Source organism: Bidens hawaiensis, unplaced genomic scaffold (genome assembly GCF_021521415.1).
Source record: "Bidens hawaiensis isolate Kalapana, Puna unplaced genomic scaffold, B.hawaiensis_p1.1 tig00062316_1, whole genome shotgun sequence".
Classification (NCBI taxonomy): domain Eukaryota; kingdom Viridiplantae; phylum Streptophyta; class Magnoliopsida; order Asterales; family Asteraceae; genus Bidens; species Bidens hawaiensis.
The window spans coordinates 9422-28082 of NW_027501185.1; the positions used below are offsets into that span (position 1 = coordinate 9422).

Consider the following 18661-nt stretch of genomic DNA (forward strand, 5'->3'; position numbering starts at 1 on the left):
TAAATAATAAACAATTAAATTATCTAAGAAAGTTGTAAACAATTAATTCGAACATATACGGCAAACAGATAAGCACGTATGGGGCTTATAAGCATATTACTAAGGCACCACTAACAAAGTATCTTGAACCTTCGGCTCTGATACCAGTCTGTCACACCCCAACCTAAGACATAAATGCCGGGGCGTGAGCTATTGTTCACAGCTCTCAATGTATTATCATGCAATAATAAATGTGACAATATATATTTAATTTAATTAAATATTCAAATAGTCAAATACAAAATACAACTCATTAAACAAACAATAAATACAAGTTTAAATCTTAATTATATCTCTTCTAATATAATTCTTCAATAAATCTTCACCAAATCTTGCAACTAGTCAAACAATAACCTGCATATACGTATAAAATTAAAAGGTTTGCAACAACACATGTTAAGAAAAACAACAGTTTAAGACACTATAATAATATTATATAATAAATAAAGAAATATGCAAACTGTTTCTGTGAGATAAACAGTAAAACCATATCATATAAACAATCAATTAAATCATAAAGAAAGGGCTCAACCAATTCCATATAAATGGACATTGGTTACCAATCAAGGACTAAACCGTTGCCATACAGATGGACACCGGTTGCCGGAGATAGTCGTATGATCATACTATAAATGAGGAACTTCACCAAAATGCGTTCAAATAAAGCAAGTAAGCAAATAGCAAGTTAGACATAAACTGATATACACACAATACTTAAACAATTGCGATTTTTGAATAGTAGATAATAGATAAATACTGTAAATACACATATATCCCCAAAAAAAATTTAAAATAAGTAAAAAGGGGAAGTGATTACTCACCTGATTAGATGGCAAAGAAGGTAATATTAAGACAAGAAGGAGGTCGATAAAACAATCTCCGACAGAATGGCCTCATAAAGAATGAGTGCGGAAAATAAATATAGTTACTTGACGAGTTAAAAAGAAAATAATAGTTAAATTTATTACAACTTTTATCACCTTTATAGATCTTTCAATATATTTTAAATTCATATATTTTATATTATAATTTATTAATTAAATCCATGTTTATAATATATAATCAATAAAAGGTAATTAAATAATTTAAATATATATAATTTACATACTTATGATAATACTTAAATAAATAAATATTTATAATTTTCAATAGATCATATAAAGAAATTTGTATTGAATTCATTATTTATAACTAAAATACATTTTAGGCATTTTAATTTAAAACCTTAATAAAACCTCTATCAATTTTTCTTTTATAACTAAATATAACTAAAATACATACATATATATATATATATACATAAGCTTTTAAGTAAAGATTTCGGAAAAACAATCATGTCAAACTTGTCGATTTTTAATAAATTATAAAGTTTATCAATAATATTAAATAAAAATCTTTAACAATCGTTAGTAACTATTATAGATACACCCTTTATATATATAAGGGAGGGTTATTTTGAGAACCATGGTGAGTTTTAAGAACTTTAAGAACTCAATTTTGAACCACACATTTAATTAAATGATATGAAATATGTGGCTGAGATTAAATTTAATTAAAACATGAAGCATGAGAGATAATAAGTATTTTTGATAATTACACAAGTTTAAACGTTAGTTACACATGTGTAAAAAGTCGATTCGGTGTGTAAAAAAATACCGTAATTTTTTGTACATCACTTACACTTACGTATTACACATGTGTAAAAAAAATTCGAAAAAAAAAAATTTGTTACGTTGAGTTCTTTCAAGTTCTTAAAACTCAAAGTGATTCTCAAAAGAAATCAATCCTATAAGTATATACATATATATATATATATATATATATATATATATATATATATATTTTTTGACTAAGGTTCGGAAACGTGAGTAGTTAGAATGACGGTTTTATAAAAATATAAATTAATTACTTGTATTTATATTTATTATAATGTATTTTTAAAAGTTTGATGTAGCCATTATAATAATTGATGGAAGCTGCCAAAAAAAACACTCCAAAAACGAGCTGGATAATATAAATTGGAAAAACCGAGTTATTACACTTCAAATACCATTTCTATCTTATGTCTCACTTTATCTTATTATACCTGTCTCGCTAAGATTATATTAAAGAATATAATAATACATTATACATTATCTAATATAACTTAAAATGATAACAAAAGTATATTTAAAATAATAACACATGAGATACAAGTTAAACCAGTAGAGAAGATATATTATATTTTCTTTTTTGTAAATTAAAACGCAGACGTTACAAAGTCAAAAACAATGAACCTAGATTAAGCAAGGTTAAAAGCACAGGGGCCCCACGAAATTTAGCATACAGATTTTCTATGATTATGGCGTTTTCTTATTATATATATATATATACAATTTTGAAGAATTGTGTGCATCACTGGTTGTACTTCCTGTTTAATAAGTTTATTGTGCATTATTGTTTTGGACTCCTTGCTTTAGTAGTTATACACCCTCTCTGTACTATCTCTCCAACAAAGTAACAACTAACAAGCACCGTATCACCACCTTTCTCTCCCTCTCTCTCTCTATTTGGGTATGCATCCGCCGATCGTTGAATCTTCTTGCGTCAAACTCCGAGAATGCACCGATCCATCCTAATTTATCAAAGTTTTAATCGACAACTGGTATCGGATTCCCCGTGTTGTAGACCCACAACGTTGGTGTCGGGAACTGAAGAAACACTAACCGAACCCCGGGCAGATTACTGGTAACCTGGAGGTTAGATAGATGTTTCCCACAAGGGGTTAAACCCTGAGAAGATGGTTCTTCCGATAACCTGCAAAACAGACACCGTGAGCTCGTCACTGAGAAGGGGGGGTTCCTCCTTGTGACCACCCTCCGGCGTGAGAATCAGACTAGATTGCTCTTTAAATATAAATGTACATTAAGAGATTGCTAGAGCAGATATCAGGTATAATATGATGATACAAGATAAGATATGATGGTCATACCATTTGGGGTATTTATAGCCGAAGGTAGGTTTCCAAGGAGGTGTGGCCGGCTGCAACAGTGTTCCTGTTCCACCAACAGTGGCCTACGCACGTGCCCTGCTGGTAGTTGGTGGGTAGGCAGCGGCTGATAGTGACCAGGCCTGCTGTGTACTATTCCTTTTCCACCAACTGCCGGCTACGCACGTGGTATGGCAGTAGTTGGTGAGTAGGCAGCGGCTAATAGTGACACAGTACAGGAGCATGCTGCTCGCCATACTATGTCAGTAAGCTGTCGTCTCTTTAGTCAGATCTTTTTCCCATACCTCGTCAGGTACAGTACAGAAGATCTTCCCGTATCGTACGGACTGGCTTATTTGGGCGGGAGTATTCCCCCTCCCGCCCTTGTGCGGGATTGTTCCCGGCTTTGCTCATTCCTTCAGGTGACACTGAGTGATTGAGAGCTAAGTGCCTTGTGCGTGTAGCCTTGCTGCGCGGGTGGCCTTCCCTGATGGCTTGTATCCGAGGCTGCGGGGACAGGCGGAGTCCTTCACCATTGGGAGGCATTTCCTGCGGGACCAGCTTGCGTACTGCGCGTAAGGACGTCACGTCTCTGAGCATGGTTGGTCCTGCGGATCCAGTTGGTTTCTGCGCAGACGTTCCTCTTCAAGGTGAGTCTTGCGGGTCCAACTGGGCTCTGCTGGGACCTACCTCTTCAAGTCCCCCCAGTCCAATGTTCTTCTCATGAGTGTTTAATAAAGTGAGGTGAACTTTTGGACTTAAGCAAAGGGTTTTTGAAAAGGGGTTTTTTTAAGGTTTTCCATGGGGATTCCTCCCGCGGAAGTCCTTGTCACTTGCAGAAATTCCCGAGTTTCCTGCTTGGTCTTTGGGTATGATGCGGGCAGGTCTGTAACCTCCTCGCAAGTCAGGAGCGTTGAGTCCCACTTGTGTGGATTCTCCATGAGGTTTTGGTAGTTTTGAACATAGTGATCAATTATGTTAAAACCACCAATTCCATCCTGGAGCTTCAAACAACGTAGTTCTCGACGTTCCCGCTATGCGGGGATGTTATTTCCGTTTCCGCAAGCATTGCCCAGAAGATCCTTCTTGGTTTCAATTCCCAGCGGAGCGCTAGGTATGTGAAGGGTTTTGCCTTAACACTGTACCTGCGCTCGTCTTACGGTTACTTTACTTCCAAGGTATTCCTGGCGTCAATTCCCTGCGGGTGCTAGGTATGTGAAGGGTTTTGCCTTTACACTGTACCCGCACCCGTCTTATAGTTACTTGGTTGCCGAGGTACTTGGCTTCAATTCCCTGCGGGTGCTAGGTATGTGAAGGGTTTTGCCTTAACACTGTACCCGCATCCGTCTTACGGTTACTTGTTCGCCAAGGTTTTCTTGGCTTCAATTCCCTGCGGGTGCTAGGTATGTGAAGGGTTTTGCCTTAACACTGTACCCGCATCCGTCTTACGGTTACTTATTTGCCAAGGTAAGGGGTATTTTCCCGCCTACTTTTTGATCTTTTTGAATTTTGAATTTTGAAATTCGAAGAGTTGGTGGAAAGAACAGTCCAAAACTCTGAAACGTCGTGCGACGGTTTCTTCTGACTGTGTCAGATCGTGCAGGAAGTTATGGTGATGTGACAGTACATGGTCATTCCAGACGCTTTTACAGGCGCGTGGGCGCGATTTTTCGGGCGCGTGGCCGCGAAATTAATGGTACGCGTCCTGTCAACAGCTGTTGCCAGCTTGCTTTTTGCCACGTGTCATAGTTTCATTGCACCTTCGTTTTCTCTCTCTTCCGCATTAATTTCATCGCATTAATTGCGATTAGTATATAAAGGGGTAGAGGGCTCTTTGTAATTCACACTTTCACTCTTCTCTTCATCTTTTAAGCGATTTCCGGCGAATACTCCCCTTTTCAGGCAAGCATTCTCCCAAAATCGTTTTCTTCTTTCCTTCACAAGATGTCTCGAGATTTTGAATCCACAGCCGATGACAGGAGTACTGCTGGCGAGTGCCAGTGTGCTCTGCCCGGCGATCTGTACCGGTATGTTGTCAGGAAGTTCATGCTCGAGTCCCTCGAGCCTGAGTTTCCTGAACCCCATCAGACCGTGTATGATGCCCCTAGAGGCAAGATCGGGGTTTATGCAGCATTCTTTGTTTATGGGAATCTTAGGTTCCCATTGACAAAGTTTGTTTACCGTGTCCTTGAGAGGCACGGTGTTCATTTGACCGAGTTGCACCCCATGGCGATCGCCAAGATTCGCCATTTCTAGTGGGTGTGCCGGATACTGGGCGTTGAGCCCTATGTTGACCGCCTGATGACCTTCTATACTTGGAGGTGCATCCAGGGGTGGTATACCCTGACGACCCGAATCAAGGGTTTGAAGATTTGTGCGACCGAGCGCAGTCTTCGCGCGTGGAAGCGGGAGTTCTTCTTTATATCTGCTCGCGCCATCCCCATTGCCATGAAATTTAAGAATGGGCAAGCGTTCCCAAGCCTTCACGCCTCCAGCTACCAGGAGGCGGAATGGTTCTCTAAGATATCTCGGGTCCAATCTCCGGTTTACCGGTTTGCGGAGTCCGGGATGGTGATGTTGGGGATGAGCCGGGTGTGGAAGGAGGCTGATGCGCGCAAGATTCCGATCGTCCTCGAATACGGTTCGAACTCTGTTCCTTACGGTATGCCTTTTTCCCTTTTGTTGATTATTAATTTCTTCTAACTTCTTTCTTGTTTATTTCAGAGGGGAACGACCTGCAGTCGCTCCTAAACCCGCGGGAGACTGACGGTCCCGCTCGGATGGGTACTCGCGCTCTGGACGAGAACGAGTTGCCCATCCTGGAACAAACGGCGGATCGGTTCGTGGAGGTCTATCCGCTAGGCCATGAGATCCTTAGCGCCCGTCGGCCAGGTAAGGCGCTATTCGACCCTGTACCCCTCAATGCTGAAACCTCTGCTGGAATTCCTCTAATCGTATGCTCTGATGAGGAATCCGCAGATGGTCCTCCTTTGGTGCGGAAGAAGAAGGCTGCCGGCGGGAAGGGAAAGGAGAAGGTGGCCTCCACTGCCGATCCGGTGCCTCTGTCTGACTCGGAGACTGAGAGCGAAGAGGTGGCGGGGAATCCCGGTGTTGAAAAGACCACTGCTCCGGAAGTTGCGGCAGTCACCTCCGGAGAGCCCAAGAAGACGACGGTGACCGGTGCAAAGAGGCCGGCTCCATCGGGTCCGTCCCCGCCTCTCCGTACCTTTAGGCTCAAGAAAACCCGTAAGTACTACTTTAGCTTTTATCTTCAGTTTAATATCGTTTTAACACTTGTCTTCTTTACGCAGGCGTGGATGTTGACGCATTCCAGGGTGTATCTCAGAGTAGTACATCTCCGCCAATGACGGTAGGCTTGGTCAGCCTACCTGAGGCGACGACCCAGGCGCCTGCGCCTGCTTCCGCTGGTCCAGTTGCTCACTCCTTTGAGCCGACTGTTCCAGCTGAGATGACGTCACCGCCGGCTGTGAGTGCGATTTTTACAGCATCCTTCACAGAGCCGGCAGTTACTGTTGCTGCGGATTTTGCTGGGCAGCGACCGCGACGGCGACCACAGCGGCTGCTACCATGCCCCCGCCATCGGCAACGACGGCCGGTCCATCAGGTACGCGTGGGGCTTCTCGCATCTCTCCGCCACCTTCCCATCTGCCTGACCTCTTGGATGGATTTCCATTGGGTTCAGGTGATGGGTTCGGCGGCTATCGGCCTGTAATTGACCCTACAGGTGCGTAGGGTTCTTTTGGCCCATTTTTCTACATATATTTTTTATCATCTTTTCCTAACTGCTTTTTGTTTTTTTTGCAGTGTCGGATTCCAATGAAGTGTATGTTCCACGAGATGGAACATTCGCCGAGGAACAACCCTTCGCACCCCTGTGGAGTGCGTGGAGTGGGCTCGTCACGCTGCTCCCATGGGTGCGTTGGGGGAAGCCATGGCTAGCTACCAGGAGGGTAGGCTTAGCAATGAGCTTCGGGTTCTCCTGGCCCGGATGCAGCCGCGCGTCGAGCTGCTTTGTCGTGAAAACGACAAGTTGAAAGCAGCTCGTGCTAAAGAAGTGGCTCAGGCACGGACTGTCCGGGAGGAGAACCAAAGGCTTTCCGCCGTAGCTGCGGAAAAGGAGAAGGCCTTCAAGGCCCTCGAGGTTGAAGTTCAGGCTCGACTTGAGGCCCGTTCCAAGGCTGCCCAAGCTGTTAATGAACAGCTTCGGCTGGCTAAGGAAACTGCGAGGAACGCAACCGAGAGGGCCACCAAGGCTGAAGCTGTTGCTGAGCCTCTGCGCGTGGAGAATGAAGAACTTAAAGCCAAATTAGAGGCTCTCCAGCAGGCTCATGATGCCTTGGCGATGGAGGACGCGAAGAAGCTTCAAGAGATCCTGGACCAGAGGGGCGTGCTAGACCACACTGAGCGGAAGCTAAAGGGCGTCGAAGAGGCTGCTGCAAAGGAAGTGTTGCTTGCCAACCTTAATAAAAGTGAAGCCGAACGCGCCTGTACCCAAGCTCAAGCCGCCCTCCAAGAAGCTCTGGTTGCCAAGGAATGGCTTCTTCGAGAAGCGTTGTCTCAGGTAAGTCTAACTTCATGTCTTCACGCTTTCCTTATAAATAGAAAAGGTTCTGACTTGTATATTTTCTTGTAGGTTGTGCATCGGGTCTTTGCTGAGACCTCTTATGATGATGCTATGAGCGCAGCCCTCAACGCTTCTCACGAGGATGGGGAAAAGGTCGGATTCCTGCTTGGTCTAGGGTTCGTTGAGAAAGGCGTCCCGCCATCCAACTTCCCTTTGTACAATGTTGATACTGAAGCCATATATGACCAAGCAGTAAATCAATACGCCGCCTTCCCGCATCCGGTGGTGGAGAAGGTAAACGAAGCTGCTGCTGCTGATGATGGGCTAGCTATCCTCAAAGCTTTCCTTGAACTGCCGCGCTCTACTGATGGGGCTGGTCCAAGTGGAAGTGGCCCTGAAGCCTGATCCTGAAGATCCCTTCCCGCTGCTAGGATAGATTTAGCTTGTATAGATTTCTTTTCTTGTAGGCGGGTAGTTACCCGGCCATTCTTGTAATGAATACTTAATGAAATATAAATCTTTGTGCGGGTAAGACCGCTACTTTCGTTGGGTTCCTTGCTTTGTAAACGTTGTATGACTTGCATACTTTAGTTTAAATTAGCAATTTTCCAAGTGTTTTGAATAAGTTAACCTTTGAACGTGGTAGATGGGTGTGAAGTTTTGCTTCCTCTTCCGTGATTGTGCGGGTAGGACCGTCACTTGCACGTAGTAGGATGGCTAAACTTTACCATCTGACCTGCGTGTAGGTTTTCCTCATCTTTTGAGGATAAGTTAACCTTTGAACGTAGTAGATATGAAGTTTTGCTTCCTCTTCCGTGATTGTGCGGGTAGGACCGTCACTTGCACGTAGTAGGATGGCTAAACTTTACCATCTGACCTGCGTGTAGGTTTTCCTTATCTTTTGCGGATAAGTTAACCTTTGAACGTGGTAGATAGGTGTGAAGTTTTGCTTCCTCTTCCGTGATTGTGCGGGTAGGACCGTCACTTGCACGTAGTAGGATGGCTAAACTTTACCATCTGACCTGCGTGTAGGTTTTCCTCATCCTTTGTTAGGAATTGTCTTGAACCGTTCGACGCGCGTCTGTCAATAGGTTAGTGTTCAGTTCCCTTTTTCATGATTCATGCGGATAGACCGGCACTTTCATTTAATGGGATTGAACTTTTCCCCTTCGACTGACATGCGTGAAGGTTTGTCGTTTCCCCACGCAACGACTTTCCACGTATTTATGCGGTGAAAACCGGCATATTCGTGTTGAATAAATTAACCGTTCGACGCGCGGTTGTCAATAGGTTAGTGTTCAGTTCCCTTTTTCATGATTCATGCGGATAGACCGGCACTTTCATTTAATGGGAGGACTGAACTTTTCCCCTTCGACTGACCTGCGTGAAGGTTTGTCGTTTATTGGGTTTATGCGGGTTTTGCCGCCTTCCCCACGCAACGACTTTCCACGTATTTATGCGGTGAAAACCGGCATATCCGTGTTGATAGTTCATAAAGATGTAAAATCATCAGCGTCAATGTTTTAAGGAGAATCGTTTCCATTAGAAGTGGCTCTTGGCCTTTTCTTTACAAATTGGAATTGATTTACATGCAAACTGTGTAAATGAGCTCCCTTCCATGTTGTTGGGATGGGAGTGCCATCGAGCCGATACGCACCTGGTTCGGGATCTCGTTCTTTACGCAGCATGTAGTCTCCATATTGAAGCTGGAATTTTATTCGTGTTTTCCCCAGCTGGGGTTCTACACGCATCAGCCTGCTCAGCGTTCATTGCGCCACGAGGTGCGCGAGCGTCCCATCTCTGACGAATGCCTCGACCATGTCCTTCACGTCTATGCATTCTTCGGTGTTGTGGCCTTTTGTCCTGTGAAATTCACAGTATTTGCTCCGATCAGCATTGTGGCGATGTCGGATTATTTGAGGCTTTGGCCATGGGAGCTCCTCGGTGGCGAATATCTCGGTGACGCTTTTGGTGAGCGGCGTCCATCTGGAGTTCTTGTTGGACTGTACGTTATCCCTTCCGTCTAACCGATGCTGCAAGCCGGATGAGGTGTCAAAGTTTACCCTTGACTGCCAAATGCCTAGCTTCCGCTTTTTGTTTAATCGGGCGGTAAGGACGTTCTCTTCCCTTGTTTTCTGGGTGTAGAGGTTTGTGCTCTGTGGGAGATCTCTACCCAGTTGCTTTTCCGTTTCCGCAAAGCGTTTAGCTGCTGTCATGATGGCATCCCATGTGGATGGCATGCCATCTTTACCCGTTAAGGTGCGGATGAGCTCTGGGTCGTTCGCGCCCTGAATAAAGGCAGCGCGAACAAGATCTTCGCTAATGTTACCCAGACTTAGCTTCTTCGAGTTGAAGCGAGTTATGAAGTCCAGCAAAGATTCATCTTTCTCCCGAATGCATTTGAGGATTGTCCATTGCTCCTCGGTATACTTTCTTTGCTGGCTGAAGTGTTGGCTAAACTTCTGTTGGAAGTCAGCCCAGTCGTAGATGTGGTTGACCGGTAGACGGTCAAACCATGCTCTAGCAGCCCCGACCAGTGTCATTTGGAACATGTAACACCATGTAGGTTCCGTCCAACTACTGACGGTTGCCCCCGCTATGAATCTGTTCAAATGATCATCTGGGTCGGATATGCCATCATATGTGCCTATGCTGGACATTTGTTTGGCACTTTTAGGGGCGATTGCTTCCGCAATGTCCCTTGCAAATTTGGACGTTCCCCGCATTTGCAACGTTTGGTCTGAATGTTTTGGAGAAGTCTCGTGGACTTCCACCTGTGCTTTTTGGTTTGAAGGCTTGTCCAAAATGCCTTTTCGGTTGGGGTTCCGTTTCCTTACGCTTCCCTTTTGCCCTATGGCCAGGGTTCGCGTCGGAGTCGGATTCCTCCGAGTCATCCTCCAAGTATTCGAATTCGTCGGCCCGTTGTACGGAACGCAAGCGTTCGTCCAACTCAGCCTGGAATTCCTTTTGTCGTGCCTCCGCCCATGCCTTAACTTCATCGAGAGTTTGGCGGGGGAGTCTTCGTTTTTCAAACTGGGTATCAGTGGATCCCAGTAGGCGATCATTTACTGCACTTGCCCCAGCTTGAGTAACTGGGGTAGTGTTCGTAAAATTTACTTCACTTGCCCCGGCTTGGGTAACCGGGGTAGTGTTTGTAAAAACTGTGTTGCCGGTATTCCCCCCAGTAGCTGGGGTTGTGGTTACCGGAATTTCTCTAACCATCTTTGTAGAAGTTTTGAAAAAACTCGAGAAAAAATGTAGTTCTAGCTTTATGCACGGATGGCGCCAATGAAGAAACACTAACCGAACCCCGGGCAGATTACTGGTAACCTGGGGGTTAGATAGATGTTTCCCACAAGGGGTTAAACCCTGAGAAGATGGTTCTTCCGATAACCTGCAAAACAGACACCGTGAGCTCGTCACTGAGAAGGGGGGGGGTTCCTCCTTGTGACCACCCTCCGGCGTGAGAATCAGACTAGATTGCTCTTTAAATATAAATGTATATTAAGAGATTGCTAGAGCAGATATCATGTATAATATGATGATACAAGATAAGATATGATGGTCATACCATTTGGGGTATTTATAGCCGAAGGTAGGTTTCCAAGGAGGTGTGGCCGGCTGCAACAGTGTTCCTGTTCCACCAACAGTGGCCTACGCACGTGCCCTGCTGGTAGTTGGTGGGTAGGCAGCGGCTGATAGTGACCAGGCCTGCTGTGTACTATTCCTTTTCCACCAACTGCCGGCTACGCACGTGGTATGGCAGTAGTTGGTGAGTAGGCAGCGGCTAATAGTGACACAGTACAGGAGCATGCTGCTCGCCATACTATGTCAGTAAGCTGTCGTCTCTTTAGTCAGATCTTTTTCCCATACCTCGTCAGGTACAGTACAGAAGATCTTCCCGTATCGTACGGACTGGCTTATTTGGGCGGGAGTATTCCCCCTCCCGCCCTTGTGCGGGATTGTTCCCGGCTTTGCTCATTCCTTCAGGTGACACTGAGTGATTGAGAGCTAAGTGCCTTGTGCGTGTAGCCTTGCTGCGCGGGTGGCCTTCCCTGATGGCTTGTATCCGAGGCTCCGGGGACAGGCGGAGTCCTTCACCATTGGGAGGCATTTCCTGCGGGACCAGCTTGCGTACTGCGCGTAAGGACGTCACGTCTCTGAGCATGGTTGGTCCTGCGGATCCAGTTGGTTTCTGCGCAGACGTTCCTCTTCAAGGTGAGTCTTGCGGGTCCAACTGGGCTCTGCTGGGACCTACCTCTTCAGGAACCTTAGGCAATAGTGCCTGACGGCGGAGACGGTGATTGTGTACGTCGGTGGCCGATTTCTTTATGTTGAAGAGAATTAGGGTTTTACCAACAAGCCAAAACTAGAAGTAATTGTAGATGTTTAGCATGTAATTTGCTTAATTTTGATTAATTCAGTGGGTATGCTCTAATAAATGAAGGTGGGGATGGAGTTGTAGGATTATGCATAGGAAGTTGAACTGTAGCAATGTGTTTGTTGATCAACTGATCCAATTTGATGGAGAATTCAAGGATTTGTAATAATATTGTTCAAATAATTCTTAGGGTACCTCTGTATGAGTAAAGAGCGTCAAACGAATAAACCAAGTTTCATTAGACCTTTGTATGCTCAATTGTTTTGATGGTAACTCATATGAATACTATAACTCATTCGAATAGCATTGGTAGCATGTCCAAAACTATTTGCACACCCAGCAAATACTCAAACTTAGCTACCAAACCATTGCCCAAAAATACCTGAAAAAAAAGTTTACCATAGTTATCGTGAACAAGCTACTGCAGTTCGAATGACTGCTGGAAAGCACAGGGAGAGATTTACAGTAACTGCTTGAAAGCGCAACTGCAATGGAGGCTGGTTCAGAGATTAAATTGTAAATCTTTATCAAGGGTTATTTATGATTTAAGTTACACTCTCAAATAGTATCCTCATTGAATTTGTAGCTTTTGTGCAGGTTGAATTTATCTGATGAAGAAGGTCCAAATGAGTGTGTTATAGGTGGTTTTGGTAACTAAATCTTTCAGGCAACTTTTGTACAAAATAATTAACTTATGTACACAAGTTGTGGTCTATTAAATGATTAACAAGGTTTGTGGAAATATAGAAGCCGATTTCGTGGTAACCTTTGAACGTAGTTAGTTTCTTCTCTTACGGTCAAACCCCCGCAACGCGGAGGTTCAAAATTCTAGTTATAATACATAGATCATGTGTTGTTTTATTTCGTCATCTCAACTCATAACTTGTAATTTAAAAAGCCCAATAGGTTTGTGACCAAATTCAGTTTCTTACTCATATTTACATTTTAAAAAAGGACTTTATTCTAGTTATTTATTTTTCAATAGAATATTTCCATGTAGACATGTTTTACTTATTCCATCTAGCCAAATTAATAAATAAATAATTTATTACGTGAGTATTATTCTACATTAATAAATATTCAAATGATTTAATTTAAGGATGGAATAATAATACCACTAGATGGAAATAGCTTAAAATATGTTGTTTGATACTCGTGTTTGCTATATTTAATACTTCAAAATATAGAGATGTTGATTTTATATTAGAAAAACAAAATAGTAACGACCGTTTAGAATTGAAATTCAAAATCTTAAAACATTATAAGAGTCACATGAGATTTTCAAATTCTCTATATTTTAATCAACAAGGTAAATCGGATTTTAATAAACCATACAATGACATACTGATCAATAATAATTTACACTTGAAACAGTGATATTTCTTACTTTTGTTTTCATTGTCAAGCTCAATCTGATTCACATAATCATCATATACCTACGCTTGACTTGACAAGTTTCGAGAAAAATATATAAATGTAAATCTTAGTTTTATTATACAAATGGGAGATCGTTCGAACTCGCACATGCTATGTTTTAAGCATTAACAACTGCCGTTCGAAAAATATGATAAATATATAAAACATAACTAATTTTTTTTAAACCCACGTATCCTTTTATATACTAGACGGGTGCCCGCGCCATGCAGCGGGAAACGTAGACTACATAATAAGTTTATGGGTGTTTATTGTTCGGTTTGAAACCGTAAAACCTTCATCTTTTGATTTGACGGTTGATTTTTTTTTCTTTAACTTTTGGTCAATTGTTTTCAACTTTCAAAGGTTTTGTCTTGGTTTTCGACGACAAAAAAAACTGTTACAAAATGTTTGGCTCATGATTTAATTTAAAATTATCAAAACCAGGCCGAAACACACATACATAAAATGTATTTTTTTAACCGAAAAAAACTATGACAATATCATACTCAAATTAAAGATAAAAATATGCTCGTTTTTATGGTATAATGTTTTTTAAAAAATATTAGCGTATGAAAAAGTTATTAACGTTTAAAAATCATGGGGGTATTTAGGTTAAAAGTGAAAATTAAAATAAGATTTAAGTAAAAGATTAAGTGTTATTGTTGTAATTATTCTTTAAATTTAATTATAATTAAAGGGTGAATATTGTAACTATATATTAAATAAACGGTTGAGTTTTGTTTTGATGTGGGAATGGCTATTTTGTCCCCCTATAATGTTGTATCATACGCAACATTATTTGTAAATCACTTAAAAAGTAGTGTCTTAATTTGCTCATCCTTGCTATATTATATATAGTATAGATAACAAAAACCGAGCTACATCTGGATAATGAGTAAGTGATCAATAAGTTGCACCGCTATCCCCTTTTGAATCGCAAAGCCTATTCTGCTAAATGAAAATTTTGAACTTCATCCAGGTATAATGTTGCATGCATTACCAATCAAATAATGGCGAATTGCTTCTGATTATTATCATAAACCGGTTAACTAATTGCTATAATATTAATTAGCTGGTTATAAGTAGGGAGTCATGACAGAAACCTTTTAGTAACGTTTCCGGTTCATGTCGACCTACCTGACTCATTTATAATCTACCGGCCCGTTTAAAACTATAGATCAGAGCCTCAGATATTATGTTCCTGATTTATGTATAACTTTGGAGGCCTATGTAAGGCACAAAGTAGCTGGCCCCTTTCCAAAACCTTAATTTCCTGTATCCAAAGCAATGTACATGTTACTTTTGTATACAAAATTTTCCTACCAGGAAAAGGGAGCTAGGCCGAAGAAAGCAAAATAGTACATCGAGTTCACTAATAGTGACGGTCAATAACAACTTCTGAAGAAAAACACAAAAGTCATCAACAAAAGGCCTCTTCATAGGACGACCATTTCCTAGTATTGCTTTCATTGTGCTTGCCTCCTGTTGCGAGCAACGAGAGCCTGCAGAATCTTTTTTCTCGGTCCCTGTAAAAAAGGATAATAATTGTGACAAATGTGCATAACTGGACAAGCTATTCTTTTCTATATGAACATAATATATATTATCAAGGTTTAAAAAAGTACCATAGGTAAGTTCATCTCTTTAAGATCTTGTTCTCCCATCTGACTCAAACTAGTCATGTCAACCTGTAATTAAATTTTAGAAATACATAAAGATTACACATTCACCAGTCTATCGGGTCAAACAGGCAACAAATAGGAACAAATACTATGAAAAACCAACATGCTTACTGCTTTTCTCGTAGAAGTTCCTTAACAATTTTGTGCACATAATGAACCAACGTACTTTCTGTAATTCGTAAAGGTCCCTTACAAATATTTTGCACATAAAAGTTCCTTCACATGTTGGACTTGACCAAAATCGTTGTATTTTAAATTATTAATACAACATGAGGAAAGAATTGACATGAGTTAATGTTTATATATATCACGTTGCAAGACAAAGTTCGTCCAATGTTTGTCTTTTCTTTTACATAATTTAATTCAATAAGTTAATGATGACAAATAATCTTTCAAAAACAATGTAATAAAAATACATGAGCATCAACGACATGACTCAAAATAACATAAAAAAACTAAAAATATATAAAATGGCTTGTATAAATTTAAAATCACTAGAAAGTTATAAACAAATGACTTTTACCGCTACTATAATGTAATTTGTCAAATAATGTTTTCATGATGTCATCCAATTATAATTAAGAGATACTTTTCTTCTTTTCAAATTTAACATGTTAAGGGAATTTTCTGATTAAAAAAACAGAAAAGGTGTTGGTTCTTTTATGATATTTGCCCTAAATATAATTAAAAAGAAAACGAGTCAAATGAATTAAGAAAAATAACTTAAAACTAAATTATATAACATTTCTTTAATCTCCTTTTTTGTAATATGGCACATTAGTAACTCTTACCACAAAATAATATAAATACAACAATAAGTTAGAACTTAGAACTGCTTTTTACCTCCTCAACCTTGAATGAAATCAAATACTTGTCCAATCCCAATGAGTGCAAAAATCCCTCCACAGTATGATAATCAACCTAGAAAACATAATGACCAAAAGTAGTAACAAATTAGATCTACAGGTACAAACTGTAAACAAAAAGGTTAGTAACTTAACTGGATATGAATTTGGTGGCACAATCCTCCCCACTGGTAGTTGGGGGGCTACCAACGGTCCCACAGATTTTGTTAGTCCATCAGAAATAGGCGGTTTTATGGGAAAAGATGGGGTAGCATATGTCACTGGTCTGGAATCATTAAGCGGCCTCGTGAGCGGTCTTCTTAGCGGCTCTTCAGTTGGCGATGGTGGTAAACTGGCATAATTATCCAGCACTCTATGCTGTGATGGGCGGTCCAAGGTCTTAAAAGCGAAAGAAGTCTTTGATAAGTCCATCTGAGATAGAGTTCTTGAAGTTCGTGTTGGGGTAAATCTGTTTGGGATGTTACCACCCTGTTGGATCTAGATTTGGTTGCCTGTCATCATATAGCTTGTGCACAGGTGGGGGTGGGCCAATCTCAGCCGGGGCCCGCATTAACCGTCTATCATCTCTTGGTTCAACGTCAGCTGGGTGCCGTACGAACCGTCTATCAGTTTGTCTAGCCTCAACAGAGTCCCATATGAGCCGTTTATCATCTCTTGGTCCAACTTCAAGTGGGTCCCGCATTAGCCGTCTATCATCTCTTTGTCTAACCTCAACTGGGCCCCACTGACCATCTTTTGGCTGAGGTGTCATCTGTCTATTGTTTCTTGGCTCGGGCAACCGTTGGTGATTTTTGTGATTAGTTGATGAGGAACGAGCTTTTTGTGATAACATGTCACGAAGGTCCACATTCTTCTGCTGATTTTTCCTCATGATTTTAAACCGCAGATCATGTTTATTAAGATGAGTATCTTCATGTATAGAAAAGAGAAAAATTCTGACTCAGTAGAATTTTATTCAAGCATTATGATAACTACTATAAGGAATAAGCCTTTTACCATTTACTCCATTACTAGCTTTGGAACTCAACCTACTATCAACTCCACGCTGCCTGAAAGAATTGAATAAACATATAAATATCAAACATCAAGCATAACAGATTTTAATTGCCAGCCAGAGATTTTGTAGGTATCATAATAATAAATAACTTGAAACGGTACATTTGGGCAATCATGAAAAAATAATGCATCAGAAGAGCAGTAGTACAAAGTTATTGATAAAACTACTCAACAAATAAAATTGCAATTATGGCAAACTAATCGATATTAAGCAGAATTGCCAATTTCAATGTGAATGAAGCAATAATTAGGTGAGAGTAAGAAAAACAAACCGCTTGTTGTCATGATGTACCGAATCCACATTGCTTCCTAACCGATCTCTAACTGATCGTTTAATCCCAGCAACCGGAACCGAGCCAGGAAAATCACTATCCTCCACATCCCCTGCTCTCTTCACCACCTAAAACAAATCAATTTCCGTTGGTCAAAAATATTCCCCAAAGAAAACCATAAAAAACAAACCCTTCCTGCATATTCAAATTCTCAACACAGCACCTAATCGTATTACTAATACTTAATGCTTTAAGGACGGGCATTTTATACCGAATACCAGCGTAGTTTCAATGGCACCGGTACCGATCATTACAGATCAGTAGGGTTCGTTTTCGGCCTCCCTATTACAAACAAGTAAATCCTTCCATTCTACAACAGTTTGTTAAAACACCTAGACTTAAAGCAGTCAAATCACAGAGAGAAAATAATAATGCTGCTGCTACTTATTGAACAAAAAGCGAGAATTAAGATACGGCGTATATATATATACCTGGCCGCTGCGACCTAAGGTGATTGTAACTCTCGGGCGCGATGTATCCGCCATTACTATTACTATTACTACAAACTTCAATTGATTGAGGGTTTTTATGAAACCCTAGATAGATAGATAGATAGATATGTTGATGAAGTGTAAATTGGTTGGTGGGGTGTCCCTAAAATTCATTTCATGATGAAAAAGGGGTTCGCGAATTCATGATTTCGTGTTCAAAAGAAACAACCAAGGATCTCGATATTGCTTTCACAAAAGCTTGAATTAAATTTACTCGGCTGGGTTTTTAACCATGTGGGCCCGAGGATCTCTCCTCTCGTCAAGTCCGAGGATCCTTTTAAGTTGTGTTGGTTATTTGATAAATAATAAACGAGACGAGTTCAAGCTTCAAAAACTATTTTCGAGCCGAACTCGAGTTATAAAAATAGAGCTTGAATTAAGGTGCACTCGAGCTCGGTTACACCTCTAGTATTAAATAAATGTTGTCAAATATTCTAGTTAACTAATTTCTAGAATGAAGAAATTAAATAATAACTTATAAATAAAGAGTGAAAGATCAAAAAAAAATTTACACTTTTTATGTGGACTTTATAAGGGGGTATACTCTAGGAATGAGCATTTTTTCCTAAATACCCATACCCGTATCTGTTTAGTACCCGTACATGTACCTGTACGTGTCTACTGGGTACGGGTATGAGTACGTAAATTTACTGATTATAGGTACGAGTACTTTCGGGTACATTTACGGGTACAGGTACGGGTATTACGGGTGCTGGTACTAGTTTAGAATATACAGGGGCTTTTATTAGGTTTCTAACACTTATAACTTAACTTTCAAGCGAGATTTTCATAACATAATATATATTAGTTGAATAAGTTCATTCTCAGTTTATATGTAGTAGGTT

General features: G+C 41.0%; 2 protein-coding genes across 2 annotated transcripts; both read right to left on the reverse strand.

Moving 5' to 3' along the window:
• Positions 1–14529: 14529 nt before the first annotated feature.
• LOC143603640 (uncharacterized) lies at positions 14530–17880 on the reverse strand. The gene is made up of 7 exons (XM_077080388.1): positions 17757–17880; positions 17266–17393; positions 16934–16986; positions 16073–16846; positions 15915–15992; positions 15015–15077; positions 14530–14915 (listed from the first exon to the last, which is right to left on the reverse strand). Exons 1-4 carry the CDS (start codon positions 17808–17810, stop codon positions 16398–16400), a joined length of 684 nt encoding a protein of 227 aa, XP_076936503.1. The 5' UTR covers positions 17811–17880; the 3' UTR covers positions 14530–14915; positions 15015–15077; positions 15915–15992; positions 16073–16397.
• LOC143603634 (uncharacterized) lies at positions 14856–16348 on the reverse strand. The gene is made up of 4 exons (XM_077080383.1): positions 16124–16348; positions 15915–15992; positions 15015–15077; positions 14856–14915 (listed from the first exon to the last, which is right to left on the reverse strand). The coding sequence occupies exons 1-4, from the start codon at positions 16346–16348 to the stop codon at positions 14856–14858; spliced, it is 426 nt and encodes a 141-aa protein (XP_076936498.1).
• Positions 17881–18661: the final 781 nt, after the last annotated feature.